Here is an 18,036-nt window from a genome sequence, read left to right on the forward strand (position 1 = left end):
GTTTATGTCGTGTCAGCTTTTGACAGCCCTATCAATAATAGGTTAGGTTTAAAATAATGGTCGGGCTAAAATCGAATCGGTTTAAAATCAAGTCGGGTTAATATTAGTTCGGATTAAAACAGGCCGGATTAAATTGGTTATTTGTCGAGTCATTTTCGGATCGGGTTGAGTTCAAGTCGGGTCAAATTATTTGGTGTGATCGAGTTCAAGTCGGGTCATATTGAGTTCGGATTGAGATCAAGTCGGGACAAATCGGTGACGGGTTAAATTCAGATTGGGTTAAATTCGAATTCGGATTAAGTTCGGATCATTTACAAATCGGATTTGGATCCTGAATTTCTTGGATCAAATCGAATCGGTTATAATTCGAAACGGATGATTTTTTTCGAATCAGTCCGATTTTGACACCTCTATCAAGAGTACTCCATAGTGTAAAATCTACTGGGAGCGATCAATACCGGTTATTGGTTTATCACACATACACCTCACATGATCACGTGACCAATGCACATGCACCAAAAAATATTAAAATACCCACTTCAAAAAAGTGGTACTCCGTAATAGTAGTGGTACACACAAATGCAGTACACAACTTCGTTTAAGCTCACTTAAAAACCCTAGTAAACTATTTACACAATGTACACCCTTTTAAATTGCTGCCCCTAATTTCACGCCCAACCAATTTCCTATCTTTAATCTTTATTTTCGCCCAATCAGCTTACGACTTCCGCATTCCCACACATTTTCAAATCAAAAACCCTAATTAATCTAAAGTCACGCGATTAATTAGCGCGTGATGTTCTCACAACGTCGTCATCTTATCAGCATTTAACACGCGTCTTTTTGTTTAATGTTTTTAAGTCGGTTAAAAGAGGATATTCTCGTAAATTAATTATGGGAATGAGGTTATTTTCGTCAGAAATAGATTTAATTTCGACCACTGTTTTTTCTCTATATAAACCCTGACAAAAGCCTCGCCTCGAAACCCTAATTTCGTATCTTCCCATTTCTTTATTCTCTCTCTCCTCTGCCGCTTAGGGTTTTTGATCAGCTTTCTCTTCTTTCAGGTTTTTTGATCTTTTCCTATTAGATTTATTGTTCAATTGTTGTGTTTTGATTATTAAATGTGTTGATTTTTAAATGTATTGTTTGAATTTTGTTGTTTTCGAGGTTTGATTGTGTAAGTGATGAATTATTGGTGCGATTGCTCTGTTTTTGGAATTTAGTTGATTGTGTTCAGGTGGATTTATGATCGATTGAAAATTTTCTACTTTTTTTTTGAAATCATTGTTTTATTTCTTGATTTTAGCTCATTGATCGTGTTAATCTGGAGTTTTAATTGTTTGTAATGTTGATTTTGTGCTGTATATGTGAGATTTGAGTTTCAGCTTAGACGACTCTGTTTTTTGAAATTCTGAATGCTTGATTTTGTTACGAAATTGTTTAAATTCTTTTGTTTTAAGGTCGATTTATGTGCTCTGTTACATTTAGTGGTTGATCATGCCAATAATGTTCAAATCTGTCGATTAAGTGTTTGAATTTCAAATTATCAAATGTTTTTTGAAGTTTGAATAATTGATCATCGTCTACTTTAGATTTAGTGGTTTATTAGCTGGATTATGCTTAAATCTGTAGTTTGACTGCTTGAATTTCAAATTAATGACTATTTTCCAATACTTTAAAGGTTTAAGTGATCATGTTCTACTGTATGTACTTAAGTAATTTCAAAAATAATGATTTTTGTTAATATTAAAATGTTTTTATTTTTGAAAACTTTAAATCCATGTTTTCTGCTTCAGATTTGTATGCTGTTGTATAAATCGATGATATTCCTGCAAGTCTTATGCTATTGTCTGGCATTTCAGTGTAATGTATGATGTTAGTGTGGATTGGTAGTGCTCATAAGTCATGTAATGTGATCCTTATGAGCCAACTATCAATTCATGATGAAATAGTAATATGGTCAGGATAGCTCAGGTTGGTAGAGCAAAGGATCTGTTATCCTCTAGTCACCAGTTCGAATCTGGTTCCTGGCATGTGTTTTATTATAATATAAACAACATTGAGTTATTATACCGAAGTATGATTTTTTCTGACTGAATTTCATGTTAGTTATATTGTTTTAATATTATGTTTGTTCTTTTGTCAATCATTTCCAGATAAGACCGACAATTTGTTTTTGACCTATGATTGTCATTTATAAATATTTATATTCTATATTTTTGTTGTTTATTTTCGGTGTTCTAACATTTTCTTTGTTGCTGCTTTTACAGGTTAACAGTTTACCATGGGCAAGGAAAAGATTCATATCAGTTTGGTGGTCATTGGCCACGTCGACTCTGGAAAGTCGACCACCACTGGTCATTTGATCTACAAGCTTGGTGGTATTGACAAGCGTGTGATCGAGAGATTTGAGAAGGAAGCTGCTGAGATGAACAAGAGGTCCTTCAAGTACGCATGGGTGCTTGACAAACTTAAGGCCGAGCGTGAACGTGGTATTACCATTGATATTGCCTTGTGGAAGTTTGAGACCAACAAGTACTACTGTACTGTCATTGATGCCCCTGGACATCGTGACTTTATCAAGAACATGATTACTGGTACCTCCCAGGCTGATTGTGCTATCCTCATTATCGACTCCACCACTGGAGGTTTTGAGGCTGGTATCTCTAAGGATGGTCAGACCCGTGAGCACGCTCTTCTTGCCTTCACCCTTGGTGTCAAGCAGATGATTTGTGCTTGTAACAAGGTATAATTACAGTTTCTGATGTGAAGTATATAAATCCTATAATTTCTCATTTATAGTCTTGTGTTTCATTCATATGTACTAACAATGTTCGCTCTTTTGAAACAGATGGATGCTACCACCCCAAAGTACTCTAAGGCTAGGTACGATGAAATTGTCAAGGAAGTTGCTTCATACCTCAAGAAGGTTGGTTACAACCCAGACAAAATCCCCTTCGTTCCCATCTCTGGGTTTGAGGGTGACAACATGATTGAGAGGTCCACCAACCTTGACTGGTACAAGGGACCAACCCTTCTTGAGGCTCTTGATTTGATCAACGAGCCAAAGAGGCCCTCAGACAAGCCCCTCCGTCTTCCACTTCAGGATGTCTACAAGATTGGTGGTATTGGAACTGTGCCAGTTGGACGTGTTGAGACTGGTGTGTTGAAGCCCGGTATGGTTGTTACCTTCGGTCCTTCTGGATTGACCACTGAAGTTAAGTCAGTTGAGATGCACCACGAGTCCCTTCCAGAGGCTCTCCCTGGTGACAATGTTGGGTTCAATGTTAAGAATGTTGCTGTCAAGGATCTCAAGCGTGGTTACGTTGCTTCTGACTCCAAGAACGACCCTGCTAAGGAAGCTGCTAACTTCACTGCTCAGGTCATCATCATGAACCACCCAGGACAGATTGGAAATGGTTACGCCCCAGTTCTTGACTGTCACACCTCCCACATTGCTGTCAAGTTTTCCGAGCTTGTTACTAAGATTGACAGGCGTTCTGGTAAGGAGCTCGAGAAGGAGCCCAAGTTCTTGAAGAACGGTGATGCTGGTTTCGTGAAGATGATTCCCACCAAGCCCATGGTTGTGGAGACTTTTGCTGAGTACCCACCCCTCGGACGTTTTGCTGTCAGGGACATGAGGCAGACCGTTGCTGTCGGTGTCATCAAGAACGTCGAGAAGAAGGAACCAACCAGTGCCAAGGTTACCAAGGCTGCCCTCAAGAAGAAATGAACTGCTAGTGTGTCAATAAAAGCATATGATAAATGCTATCAGGAGTCGTTCTATAAAGACTTGGTTTCTATTAGTAGTGTCTTTATTTTATTGTTCGGTCATATTTTTGCGGGTTTTAAACTCGTGGCTTCAGCAACATCAAGTGCCTATTCTCAGAATTGGGTACTTGATCGCCGGTGGCGGGTTTATAATCTGCAGTCTTCTTTATTGTCTGCTGTTTGTTAAATTTGTGGTTGAATTTGCCGTTAGCTGAGACGGAAGTTTTGTTTTCCGGAGTTTATTGAGGTCAATATTATTATTATTATGCTTTTGTGTTTTAATGTGTTTGCTGATTTGCTTCATTTTGTGCATCTTTCTAAACTGCTGTTTTCACTTTCCAATTCCGTATGATTCTGTATATTGGTATTTTCAAGTCTAAGATACTCGTGAAACAACTTCTGATAATTAAAGTAGTTAATATTTGAATTAAATCGAGCTTGTTTATTTAAGTGCTTTCCATGAAAAGCAATCTTTGGTGTTTTTTTTTTAAATGTTTTTAAATGTCTTAACTGATTTTTATACGAAGCTTGTTTTTTTTTTAATGTTTCGACTTTACTAAAGTGGTGAGTAGGAAAGTTTGAAATTATAAGAACAGCTCATGTATTTTAAATAATGAGGATGACGAGTAGGTTGAATTGTAGTTGAGCGAACTCTTATGGATTGATTATTGACATTAAATATTACTTGGAGCTTTGTAGATGTCAAATTAAAAAAAGTTGGTCAAATTACTAATTTTGTGTGATTATTAATGATTCCATTGATTGATGTGGAATAAGAAAGTGGGAAATAATAGTACTATAATTTACAAAGTGCTTTAGAATCTAAAATTTGTTGAAATATTGTATCAGTTCCCTTGATAAAATTAGTTTATTTTTAGTTAAAAATTGTCTTATAAAAAATATCCAAAGTTCCAAACATTAAAACTCTTCCTTCCTTTTCATCTTTCCAATTCACAAACCTCTTTTACTCTGAGATCTTTGATATTCACAATTGAAGCTAACTTAGTACTGCTAAAAGCCACAACTAAAAAGCTAATTTATTCTACAAAATCCAGGTGAATTTCAGAGCTCATTGTGATTGGGTTTTAACCGTTTAAGTTTTGAGTCGGTTAAACTCAGTGAATATCTTCTTGGCAATCAAACAAAATCATATTCTAGCAAGGCCTTAGAGCTTCAACAATTGATATATTCTTTGGTATTTCGGTTTCTACAGAGGGATGGGGAGGAATTTAGAATGACAAAAATAGACTGGAGGGTCTTGTAATGATCTCGCATCAGCAAAATTTTCCTATTGCAATGCACTTCCAACATCATAAACAAGCACATTATTTCACTTATAATAGACAAAAACCTCAGGACATTGTGTTTTCCTCTGTCAGGCAATTCAATGTTTGACCCAAAAAAAGTCACTGTAGACTAAGAATTGTTCAAAGAAACCAACTTAAGCAGATAGTATACTACAGAATCTCCGTTGGGCAATTGTTCAATCACAGGTTCTTGAAGGCAGAGTCATGAGTAGATTTCTGGGGAGTCAATTTAGCAAGCAAAGCTTTGTTTGGGCAGTGGTCTGCATCCACGAAATAGAATGTTTCGTTAGCTTTGAACGTCACGAATGGCCTGTTGGTCTCTGCGACCCTTATATCAGAAAATTTTATAGTCTTGGTTATTGGGGTAGCCAACCACGACATCATTTCTGCCTCAAAGGTATCAGAACCGGGTTGCCACCTGATCTTATGAATGTAAGGGCTCACAAACCAGTGAAGGACAGCAGTGGTAGTAGCACTGAAGAACATGACAGAAGCTGCAACACCACCTTTCAAGATCACATTCATCTCGGGGGATGTCATAAAGGTTATCACAGGCCCCAAAGATACAGATAGGCAGCAGGTGGAAAGAGAGAGAAGCTTGACTTTCCTGATAGTGGATGAAATTGGACCATAATAGGCCACCCCAGCATCCTTGCCATCTTCACCAGCTTCTAGCCCTTTACGTGGTCCAATGCTGATCTTGTTGTCATCTTGTGTTTTAGGGCTGTGAGATGCCCACCTCTTTTGGAAAGTAGTTAGAATAGAAGAGCTAGAATATAATTCTGCATTTGGGTATAGTCTTGGTGCTTCTGACCTAATGCTGTTATAACCTGAAACTGGATTAACAAACAATTATGAGACACCAAAAAGACCTTAGGACTTTCCAAAGAGCATATAATATGATGGTGAAAAATTGTAACAGGAAATATGTCACATATATGATGTGCACCTTATCCAGGCAATTCTCATAATTGCGAGCTAATCAGCAACCAAGTATGGGCTCATACAAGAGTATAGTGTGTCATTACATCACTTAACTTTAGAGCAGCTGTATTCTATTTTGTCTCATTGTGATCAACAAGCTCCAATGTCATTACAAGAAAAATAGAAACAGCCAATATCATTACACACATGCCAGAACAGGGCTAAATTTTGGTAATAACATACTTTAATTTTAAATGGGGAACTGGTTGGGATAAAGAGTCCCAGGTTTCATTTGGAACAAAAATCACTCTTATCTCTCCTGTCTCTTAACCCCTAGTACACTTCAAAGCCAACTCTTCTATCCAAAGATCAAATTGATGGGGAATCCATTTAAATTGAAATTTGCTAGAAGTAATCAACATACGTCATACGGATCTTCATGTTACCCTGAGAATTTTGTGGAAATGACGAACAACATGGATATTGGTTTTTTAGGGGCGAGGCACTGGTTTTAAACGAACTCCCTGAGCCAACAATGCACAAGGGTGGTAGCTATGTATGAGATTGTTGGCATGTCAGAACTGAGAGTTACTCAAAGTAGATGAGTGCTACAGTGCTACCCCACAAGAGGTGTTATGATTGCTATTTAGTTGTCCACCCAAAATGAAGAAAAGCCCTGATATGAGGGTTCCAAATCTAGTTGATGTATAGCAACTAACCGAAAATAGGTTTAGGCAAGCATAACCTTACAGCCGCTAAACTAGGTTTGTGGAGGCAAGCAAGGCTTGATCATCTATGATCATGTCAGTGATGTCGTAAGTTCATAACAATGAGTGAGATAAGAAGAGGCAGGGGATTAATATTTGACTTTAGAGTAAATGCGGTGATACTCATACTCTTCATTTTATCATAAGTATTCATGTAGGATTCTAAAACACTTGGACATGAGTTTAGCTTTTCATTTTTTGGACCAAATATACAGAGAAATATATTCATGTCTGATACTTAGACAATGGACGCATACCCGTGTTTGACTAAAGAAAAAACCATTCGTAAGCAAGTTTTCAGGATATCCTTTCAGCCCTATTATAAACAACCTTCTTGCTTTTTACTTTTTAGGTTTTCCCAATAGAATGTTCACACTTATATTTGAAGTTAACTTTTCATTTTTATCACTCCATCACTCACAGCATTTTCTCTCTATCATCATGTCAGTCTGATTCATATTCAACCACAATCCTTAATTAATGTGCCGAATACAAGCGTGGAAACTTTCTTGGAACTTAAAAGGGGACTGAGTGAAAATTATGATGGACATCTATCCATAACCAGTCTAAAAAGGAGAAAGCGGGAAGGGAAGAACAAAAGAAGATATTTCTTGGCCAATGGAGGTAGCGCTGCATGCAATTTCATTTCTATTCACCAAAAATTTGCTATGCAACAAGGTTATTGTCTTCCTTGCATATCCTCCACTCCTTAGCAACCTAAAATTCCAACAAAAACAAGTCTTCTAGAAGCACAGGTAAGCAGGTTGCAGGTAGCTATCCAACTCCCATATTCAGGATTTCAACCCATCATCCCTCAAACACACACTAGACTAGATTTGAAACAGAAAGGAAGACAATATAGAATCATTTTAACGCAACTCAGTAGAAACAGCCTAAAAATTCACTAATGATGTGAGAGAGCGTAGGAAGCCTCAACATTTCTTTCCACAAAAATTTAGACCTGAGAATCCATCTATCTAGAAGAGACTCCTGCATATGAAACTAGTCACTAGTTCACCAGATCACCACCGTTACAAAAGATCCCAGACAAAGTGCAAGAAGACAAGAACCAACAAAGGACAGCTAAAGTGCATAAAGAAGGCCATCTTTGATGCGTACAACTCTTTCTCGCTTAAAAAAAATAATTTAACATTATATTACTTCAGAAAAGTTCTCTAACTCAACCTTACTAACATTCCTCCAACAATAGAAGAGTAAATGGTCAGCCAGCAGGGCTATTCAACATTTTAAACCCTTGAACATTGGAACAAATCTAACAAGTGCTCACATTAAAACATAAAAGTATGGAAAATTTTCCACATTAATCTAAAACAATCAAATCAACAACTACACATTACAGGAACAAACATGTTCAACTCATCACTCATATAAGATCCAAGCCATTGAATTCTCACTTACTAGAGTCATCAGATATTATCATTCAAAGAAGAGAGTTCACAGATTGCAAGCTACACATAATCAACTAATTCAATTCCTACTAGACGCTGGCTTATAATGGCCAATGGAAATATTTTGTCGACTTTGCAACCACCATGTTCAACACACTTTCTGGTCGTCCCTCCAGCAGCATACTTTATAAAGCGTCCACTGTTAACATATTTCACTAAACTAGTCAGAATCGAAAATTTGTTCTACTGTGATCCTTTCTCCTTCCCACCTCTGTTAGAGATTCCACCCAACTATCTCAAACCTAAAATGAGTCAAGCTTTAGAATAATCGTCCCATATCAAATTCAGCTTGCTCATATCTACACTACTGTATTTCAGCTCCCAACTATCTCAAACCTAAAATGAGTCAAGCTTTTAGTAAACTTCCCTCTCCTTCAAATCCAATCTCAATAAATGAAAAGTCTAAGGCTTCATTAATCTCCAGTAACTCTATAAATCCAATTCAAAAGAGTCTTCAAGTAGTCGAGAGCTCGAGGCACTCGTTTACCGGAGAACCGGACTATACTAACATTGATGAAGACACCTCACATATGCAATCAAAATTATTCACCATTTCCAATATCACAATCAACTGCATAACTACATCTATATTGCACATCAACAATTTAAACAGGAGTCATCATTCACTCTTTATCACTTATCATTCTTCAAGAATTAAATCAAACAAACTTCAACTACTTTCGATTTCTTAGCACCCTCAACCTAAGCTAATTCATACTCACATAAAAATACAATACACCCAACACCCAGTTTATAAAATCAAACTGGGTACTCAAACAACATGATAATTTCCATAAATATGAAAAAAAAAATTATAGAATTCAACAAAATTTGCAATAAAAATGAAGACATTTCTGAGATTTGTAGCAAATAGTACAAGCAAATAGGGGTAAAAGATTTGCGTACGTGAAGAAACATTTCTGGAAATGAGTTGACTCGCTTGAGAACGGATCAAGCAGGTTAATCCAATTCTCGCCATTTTTGAGCAACTTTAATTTAATTAAATTTTCTCTCTCCTCTGTAAATCGGAGAAATGGAGACAACTCTATCGAAGGTCTTAGGAGGGTTTTAGACTTTTAGCCTATAAACAGTGGTTCGTCAATAATATATTTATATAATATAAGATCGATAATTTTAACCAGAAAGGGCATTTGGTCTAGTGGTATGATTCTCGCTTAGGGTGCGAGAGGTCCCGAGTTCAATTCTCGGAATGCCCCTTATACTTTTTTGTGCTCAACAGGCCCTAAGATTATAAATACAAACTTGTATGTTATACAATCGATTTTTCTCGGACAATTAATCGAACTGGTTCAATCGAATTGGTATAAAATTGTTCTTTCATGTTTTTTCCTGGATAATTAATCGAATTGGTAGTTCCTTTTCATGATAAAATACCCTTATATTTAATTTAAATTATACTATTTGGGATTTTAACATTATCAATGAACTTTTTAAATAATACTCTGTAAATCTTCATGACTCAAAAAAAGAACGATACCTACAAAATACTCCATACATTCTTGGTTCTACATGCATTTTCTGAGGTTTCCAACATAATTAGGGCCTGTTCAATTCAGCTTAATTCCAATTCAGTTCAGCTCCAATCAGTTCAATTCAATTCAGCTTTTAATTTCCTTCTTTCATAAAATATTCAATTCAACTCAGTTCAGTTCAATTCCAATCAGTTCAATTCAGTTCAGCTCCAATCAGTTCAATTTAGTAAATGTGAATAAGCCCTTACATACATGTTTTTTACCACTTAAATCATTCACCACGTGTTTACGTACTAGTGTATATTATGAATATTTGATACTTGTATTTGGATACTACACATGAAACGATTGTAACCAAATTCAATGCGATGAATCTTGATTTGTATATAAATAGCGACTGCTCAAGGTTTTTTAATTTGACCAAATAATTAGCATTTATAAAACAAATGAGATGAATCCAAGAGCATTTTATATGGTCACATTTGTTTTAATTAGTATTTTTTTTAAGGGGTGTTTTTACTTCCTCTGTTTCACTACAATTGAACCACGTGTTATTTAGACTTTTCTAATAAAAATTACAACACTTTTTTTTTGGATAATGCTATATGCCGCCATAAGCGCTGCATATAAGCATCTAATATACTTCCTTTTTTAGTATTAAGTTAAGAATTTATCAGCAATTCACGAGTAAATCGGTGTAATAAATGTTTATTTATTGTTTATTCTTTTCGCTTTTAGTTTTTTATATGCAGCCCTAGCAGCCTTTAGGGCTGCATACATTTTTTTTTTTTGGTTAATTTTCACAATTATTATGACAAGGATCTAGTATTGTTTTTAATTTTATCTCTTCCCCCAACTACCTAAAAATCAGGGTCTCACGCAGTCACACTCTCTCTTATCCAACTAAAAATAAATATTCCGTACCAATTATCTCTCATAACTTTATTTTTATTAAAAACCAATCAATAACCACACTTCAAAAATGCACATGATACTTTGTGTCTTTATAAGGAGACAAATTAAATTGAGACGGAGAGATTGATAGATTACTAATTTTTTTTTTTTGAGGAAACCGGATGGCGTGCCTTATATTATTAAACTATCCATCAAAACATACGGGGCAACCTCACTAGGAGCGTGGTTTCCCAAACTTGTTCACAACCAAAAGGCACTAAACGGGCTAAATGATGAGCTACACTATTGCCCTCTCGTTTAACATGACACCAAGACAAAGAATTGAAAGAATTACAAGACTTGAGAATATCATCTAGCAAGCTATCGAGGTCGGTGAGGAAGATCGCTCCCTTGCAAAGTCTTCTAATAAGCACTTGGCTGTCCGATTCTACCATAACGTCAGTATACCCATATCGTCTCGCAAGCCGAATAGCCATAGCCATGGCCTTGCATTCAGCAATGATAGGGGGCTAGAAGGCCCTTGAGCGTCTGACAGCAGCCATAATAACCTCACCCTTCCAGTCTTGAGCAACGACACCCAACCCAACCCACCCCTCTTCGCGCAAAGAGGCATCACAATTCAGCTTAATCACTCCTAAGGGGGGGGGGGGGGGGGCAATCCACGTCTTTGGGCTGTTGCTTGACTTCGGTCTCACCACGCCATATATTTTATTTGAACATGAAATGCATTCACTTGCTAGACGCATCACTCTATCCACGAGCACCGGATGATAAATTTCAGCTTCTTTAAAGATTTTCTCGTTTCTTCTGCGCCATAAATTTCACATCAGAATGGCAGCCCTGCATTTCTTCTTGGAGTCCAGATTTTTCCAGGAATTAAAGAAATCCAGGAAATTCAGATCAAGGGGCCAGTTAGCAAACTCTTGGCAATCACATTCAAGCCATAAATCAGTGACAATAGGACACTTAAATAGCGCGTGTCTGATTGTTTCTGGGCAGTCAGAACACCAAGGGCACATCTCCTCATCCGACATATGACGATATTTAAGATAAGATCTAACCGGTAGAGTACCAGTACAGATTCTCCAAAGGAAATGACGTACCTTCAGAGTGACATCAAGATGCCAAATATCGACCCAGGAGTTGTGAAAATCATCCAAGTTGCATGTTTTGCCAAGCATATAGGCTGTCTTTACGGGGTAGAAGCCATCCATGGAGAATGCCCATGACACCGTATCAGCAGCAGGGCAAGCGCTTAGAGGGATTGACAATATACTCCGAGCATCCTCCACACTGAAATTGCTGCAAATTAAGGAATCATTCCACTCCCTTTTCTCGTGATCAATCAGCTCACTCACAAGCTCGAAAGCATCTGTTCTAGGGGTCGTAATAAATCTGCTTGAGCCTGTGTCTACCCAGGGGTCGCACCATATGTTGACAGACCCGCCATTGCCGATACGCCATAATATTCCTTCTTTGAGCAGTCCCTTCGAAGACCATATACTCTGCCAAGAATAGCTGCCAGCATAGCCTAAAAACGACTCCAAAAAGCTGCTGTTTGGGTAATATTTCGCACCCATAACCTTGTTAAGCAGGGAGTCAGGGAACCTTACTAAGCGCCAGGCTTGTCTTCCAAGTAACGCGTCATTAAAAACACGTAAATCTCTAAAACCCAACCCTCCGAGACATTTAGGAGTGCATAAATTGCTCCAGCTTTTCCAATGGACCTTGCGGCTTTCATCACTGCTACCCCAAAGGAACTTCGCCATCATAGAGTGTATGTCTTGGATTACACTAACCGGCAGCTTGTAGACTCCCATCAAATATGTGGGAATCGCTTGAATTACAACTTTGAGAAAAATTTCTTTCCCTGCACGAGACAATAATTTTTCTTTCCATCCGCTCAATTTTTTCCATATTCTGTCTTTAAGTGCCATAAACACCATCCTTTTCGACCTTCCAATAATGGTGGGAAAACCTAAGTATTTACCGTGAGTATCCACCCTTCTCATTGCCAAAATCTCAAGTAGTTCCTCTTGCATCGACGTACTTACACCCATGCTAAAAGAGACCTCCGATTTGTCATAGTTAATTTTCTGTCCGGAAGCTGCTTCATATGTGTTGAGAATTTCAACAATTTTCGAGCATTCACTTCGATTGGCTCTTGCAAAAAGTAAATGAGAAATTTCCGGACCTCTCCAACTAGCTCTGGCACCATGGAGAAGACCATCCGCCATTGCTTTCTTCAATAATCCAGAAAAGGCATCAGCAACAAGAATAAATAAATAAGGAGATAGGGGATCTCCCTGTCTAAGACCACGAGATGGAGTCACGGAACCACACACCCCACCATTGACAAAAAGAGTAAGACACCGTCGTCACACAATCCATCACAATATCAACCTACTTTCCTGCAAATCCCAATTTCAGAAGGAGTTTCTCTAGAAAATTCTATTCAACTCTGTCGTAGGCCTTGCTCATATCCAATTTCATCGAAACCAAGCCCTTCTTTCCTTTGCATCTAGTTTTCATCATGTGAAAAATTTCTAAAGCAATCAAAACATTATCCGTAATAAGTCGTCCCAGAACAAAAGCACTTTGATTTTCCGAAACAACCCCAGGAAGAATATTTTTAAGCCGCATCACCAAAGCTTTAGAAGCAATTTTGTATACTACATTACACACTGCAATAGGTCTGAACTCCCCCATTGAGATAGATTACTAATTGTTGTTATAATAAATTGACCAATCGGATATTCACAATTCGAAAAATCAATATACCATAATATTCGATAAACACTTGATTACTCACTACTTTGCCTAATATATTGTGTTATTTCAAGTGTAGATATTTTGTTGAAACGAAAGAAATTACCTTCATCCTCGAAAGCTCAATCTACATTGATTGATTTGTCCCCTCTTGTGTTTTCCTACAATGGTGAACCACTTCACAAGTCTCTCTTCTACTTTTATCAGTACCTTACCCTTTAATTTTCTATACTAGAAAAATAAGCTTAATTACAAAACTATTCAAACTACTCTGTATATAATAGACATGTTGTGAAAACCATATCAAACATGTACAGTATTAATCGTTGAACTTAAAAAGAAAAAAAGAAAAAAAAAGAGAAGTGTAGAGATTCCTTAATTAAGTGGCAAAACTAATGCAACTTCTTTTTTTACCATTGTGGTGTTCTTTATTTTTTTTGGTACTAAAATGTGGGTGTTCTTAAAACTACCTAAAGCTAACTTTTTAATAAGTTCAGTTTAATTACATCTTTGTCTGATTTAATTCGGCTATACTTAACAAATTTGAATACTCGGTAATATTTTCACTCCTTTTTTCACCCCTCTTGTTAGCTCTACACTTGCTTATACGATATTGCAAAGTTAATAAAATGTGATGAAAATTTTCTTAAATCATGCAAAATCATAGACATGCACATAACAAACCATACAAGTTACCAATAAACAATCAACGTTAACGATGAAATACTAAAGAAACACCATACTATTACTAAATGAAGTTCTTTGATTAAATGCTCAGCAGAAGAAAATTTTTAAGGAGCCCCTCAAAGGGGATATGAAATCAGAATTCTAAAACACAGAAGAAACAAAGTGCCGCAGACCAAAATCATGCCACCGTCGATCCAGCACCCAATACTGAGAACAAGTGCTGGAAGACGCTGGCGGCAAAAGTTGCAGACACAGAAAACACAAGTCTAAATAAAACACACAGAAACTACTGATAGACAAGTTTGTATACTCATAACAGCAATTATCTGTCTCAAATGACGAAAAATCTGTTCACTTCTTCTTCAAAGCAGCCTTGGTCACCTTGGCGCCAGTTGGGTCCTTCTTCTCAACATTCTTGATAACACCAACAGCAACAGTCTGCCTCATGTCCCTCACAGCAAAACGACCAAGGGGTGGGTACTCAGCAAAAGTCTCCACCACCATAGGCTTGGTGGGAATCATCTTAACCATACCGGCGTCACCATTCTTCAAAAACTTAGGCTCCTTCTCAATCTCCTTACCTGAACGCCTGTCAATCTTGGTGACGAGCTCAGCAAACTTAACAGCAATGTGAGAAGTGTGGCAGTCCAACACTGGGGCATAACCATTTCCGATTTGTCCAGGGTGGTTCATGATGATGACCTGGGCAGTGAAATTGGCTGCCTCCTTAGCAGGGTCATTCTTGGAGTCAGAAGCAACAAAACCACGCTTGAGATCCTTGACAGCAACATTCTTAACATTGAACCCAACGTTGTCACCGGGAAGAGCCTCTGGAAGGGACTCGTGGTGCATCTCAACTGACTTAACTTCAGTGGTCAGTCCAGTGGGACCGAAGGTAACAAGCATACCAGGCTTCAACACACCAGTCTCAACACGTCCCACTGGCACCGTTCCAATACCTCCAATCTTGTACACATCCTGAAGTGGAAGACGGAGGGGCTTGTCTGAGGGCCTCTTTGGCTCGTTGATCAAGTCAAGAGCCTCAAGAAGGGTTGGTCCCTTGTACCAGTCAAGGTTGGTGGACCTCTCAATCATGTTGTCACCCTCAAACCCAGAGATGGGAACGAATGGGATTTTGTCGGGGTTGTAACCAACCTTCTTGAGGTATGAGGAGACTTCCTTGACGATTTCTTCGTACCTACCCTTCGAGTACTTGGGAGTGGTGGCATCCATCTATATAGAAAACAAGGTGTTATCAGAATAGTGCAAACAATGAAAACTAAAACAAACTAAATCATAGGACTTTATATACTGCATAACAGAACAGAGTTAATTTATACCTTGTTACAACAACAGATCATCTGCTTGACACCAAGGGTGAAGGCAAGAAGAGCGTGCTCACGAGTCTGACCATCCTTGGAGATACCAGCCTCAAAACCTCCAGTGGTGGAGTCAATAATGAGGATAGCACAATCAGCCTGTGAGGTACCAGTAATCATGTTCTTGATAAAGTCACGATGTCCGGGGGCATCGATGACAGTACAGTAGTACTTGTTGGTCTCAAACTTCCACAAGGCAATATCAATGGTAATACCACGTTCACGCTCGGCCTTAAGTTTGTCAAGCACCCATGCGTACTTGAAGGACCTCTTGTTCATCTCAGCAGCTTCCTTCTCGAATCTCTCGATCACACGCTTGTCAATACCACCAAGCTTGTAGATCAAGTGACCAGTGGTGGTCGACTTTCCAGAGTCGACGTGGCCAATGACCACCAAACTGATATGAATCTTTTCCTTACCCATGGTAACCTTTTAATCTAGATCTGTAGGAAGTAAACCATTTAGAAGGCAACAAATAAACCAGCACATACATATTTAGATGTAATTAATTACCATGTACCAAAGAAATCCATGATTAAACCTCAGGGACAATTGTAGCATATTACAAACATTAGGGATTATAATCAAGATGCAAATTAATCAAATATCATGTGCCAGGAACCAGATTCGAACTGGTGACCAGAGGATTAGATACCCCTTGCTCTACCCCTGAGCTATCCTGACCATATTACTAATTCATTATGAATCGATAGTTGGCTCATGAGGATCACATTACATGTCTCATGAGCACTACCAATCCACAATCAAATCATTCATTTACAATTTTAAACTAAGCCTTATGATATCGACCTCATCCGTCAACGATTTCAAATTATTACATAAAGTACATTGTCCGGTTAATCCTGATTTGATTAATTTTCAATCACAAACATAAAAATACTTCTGAAGTATTAAGGTTATTATATAAAAACATTCAAATGTGAGAACATGTAAATTTCTTCAGTAATGAAGTACTTGAACAAAATATACAAATAACAATATCAATTTCATATAAACTTCATCAAAATCAATATTCCAAACACACATCCACTAATCGGAGCAACCAAATCTGAATACTCTGTTAATAAATCGATTTACAGAGGAATTTAGCCTTATGAATATAATCTTCAATGCATTGATCTAAACAATCTCATACTACAATACATGCACCTCAACAAACCACTTTTTCATATCAAAATCAACGAATCAACAAACACAACAACAACAATTCAGCATCAAACGACGAATATCCAACACAGAAAATCAAATTAAACACATATTAAGATTGAAAACAACCAATTTCATCACTAATAAACAACTTTTTAATCAAAAATAGAGGTCAAACATGACTAAAATTCGAGAAAAAACAATCAAACAATGAAGAACATGAATCTAAAAGAACAGAGATGAAGTTTCTAGCAAATTAAGCAGAAGTTGAGAAAGAGGAGAGAGAAATTAACCTGACAGAAGATTGGTAAACCCTAGCCGCAGTTGAGAATTGAGAGAGAATTGAAAGAGAGACAGAAGTGAAATAGGGTTAACGTTAGAGGTGAATTTATAGTGGTGGCATTGAGGAAGAAGGATGGCGCTCATGCCGTTGGGCCTTGGGCTTCTTTTCGGGTTTACCGTTTTATATGAATAATGTGATTTATCAATCGGGTTTAGGGTTACTTGTTTATGAATCGGGTTTAGGGTTACTTATTTACCTTCAAGCTAAGGCTAGGTTTAATTCTATGAAAACTAGTTTTGGCCTCGTGCAATGCATAGATTTATAAAGAACTCCCTCCGTCTTTTATGGACAATTTTCACTGGAATTAATTAAATAAAAATAGTAAAAGTATATTGAAAAGGTAAATTTACATTGGGGATGCAAAAAAGTAAAGAGAGAAAGTATTAAAATTTCATGGAAAAACAAATTTTACATGGAAAAGTTAAATTTACACAAATATTTTTGCAAATTAGAGGGATTTTGGTAAAAATTTGATATTAATGATACTTGAAAAAAGCAAATAAGACTATCGATCAATTTGGAACTAAAAATTGGCCATAAGGGATTATCAATAAGGGACGGAGGAAATATGATTTATTAATAATAATAATCCGTAGGCAATTGAAGAAGAGTTAATTGAAATAAAAAAGAGCCTTAGCTAGCCTTATGAAACACTTTTTTTTTTATGAAAATTGATTTTTTTTTTTTTTTGAAACCTGATAATTGAATTTATTAATATCTTTCCTTTAAATTCTTATGTGTTATAGTTCGTATATACTCCGTATAATTTATTAAAAAAATTTAATTTTTTTAATAGAATTCTTTTTTTTAAAAGTAGAGCATTTTGGAGGGAAATTTTTACACAAAATCATGCCAAGTGTCCCCTCCGGTGATTACTTTAGTAGGAGTACATAGTATAGATAGATTTTACTCCCCCTGTCCCATAATACATGACACAATCAAACATTGCACACATGCCAACGCCCTAGTTTGACTTTATTTTTATACTTACTCTGTTCCACAAATATTGTAACAAGGATGAAATTATGCATCCCAAAACACA

The 18,036-nt window shown here is 37.1% G+C and overlaps 3 protein-coding genes and 1 non-coding gene across 5 annotated transcripts; 2 read left to right on the forward strand and 2 right to left on the reverse strand.

Annotated features, from left to right (window-relative positions):
- Nucleotides 1-917: 917 nt before the first annotated feature.
- LOC145591552 (elongation factor 1-alpha-like) lies at nt 918-4,056 on the forward strand. Its single transcript, XM_081648040.1, has 3 exons — nt 918-1,067; nt 2,274-2,749; nt 2,855-4,056. The coding sequence occupies exons 2-3, from the start codon at nt 2,288-2,290 to the stop codon at nt 3,734-3,736; spliced, it is 1,344 nt and encodes a 447-aa protein (XP_081504166.1). The 5' UTR covers nt 918-1,067; nt 2,274-2,287; the 3' UTR covers nt 3,737-4,056.
- Nucleotides 4,057-5,084: 1,028 nt separating this feature from the next.
- LOC145593168 (uncharacterized) lies at nt 5,085-9,284 on the reverse strand. 2 transcript variants are annotated; one of them, XM_081649675.1, is made up of 2 exons: nt 9,148-9,284; nt 5,085-5,911 (listed from the first exon to the last, which is right to left on the reverse strand). In XM_081649675.1, exons 1-2 carry the CDS (start codon nt 9,218-9,220, stop codon nt 5,262-5,264), a joined length of 723 nt encoding a protein of 240 aa, XP_081505801.1. In that variant the 5' UTR covers nt 9,221-9,284; the 3' UTR covers nt 5,085-5,261. The 2 variants fall into 2 exon arrangements, with proteins under 2 accessions (XP_081505801.1, XP_081505800.1); XM_081649674.1 differs by having other exon boundaries at nt 5,085-5,917.
- Nucleotides 9,285-9,386: 102 nt separating this feature from the next.
- On the forward strand, nt 9,387-9,458 carry TRNAP-AGG (transfer RNA proline (anticodon AGG)). Its single transcript has one exon. It is a non-coding gene; the product is annotated as a tRNA-Pro (tRNA).
- Nucleotides 9,459-14,163: 4,705 nt separating this feature from the next.
- LOC145591553 (elongation factor 1-alpha) lies at nt 14,164-17,012 on the reverse strand. Its single transcript, XM_081648042.1, has 3 exons — nt 16,945-17,012; nt 15,446-15,927; nt 14,164-15,338 (listed from the first exon to the last, which is right to left on the reverse strand). The coding sequence occupies exons 2-3, from the start codon at nt 15,905-15,907 to the stop codon at nt 14,457-14,459; spliced, it is 1,344 nt and encodes a 447-aa protein (XP_081504168.1). The 5' UTR covers nt 15,908-15,927; nt 16,945-17,012; the 3' UTR covers nt 14,164-14,456.
- Nucleotides 17,013-18,036: the final 1,024 nt, after the last annotated feature.

This window comes from Chenopodium album, chromosome 18 (genome assembly GCF_948465745.1).
Source record: "Chenopodium album chromosome 18, dcCheAlbu1.1, whole genome shotgun sequence".
Taxonomy (NCBI): domain Eukaryota; kingdom Viridiplantae; phylum Streptophyta; class Magnoliopsida; order Caryophyllales; family Amaranthaceae; genus Chenopodium; species Chenopodium album.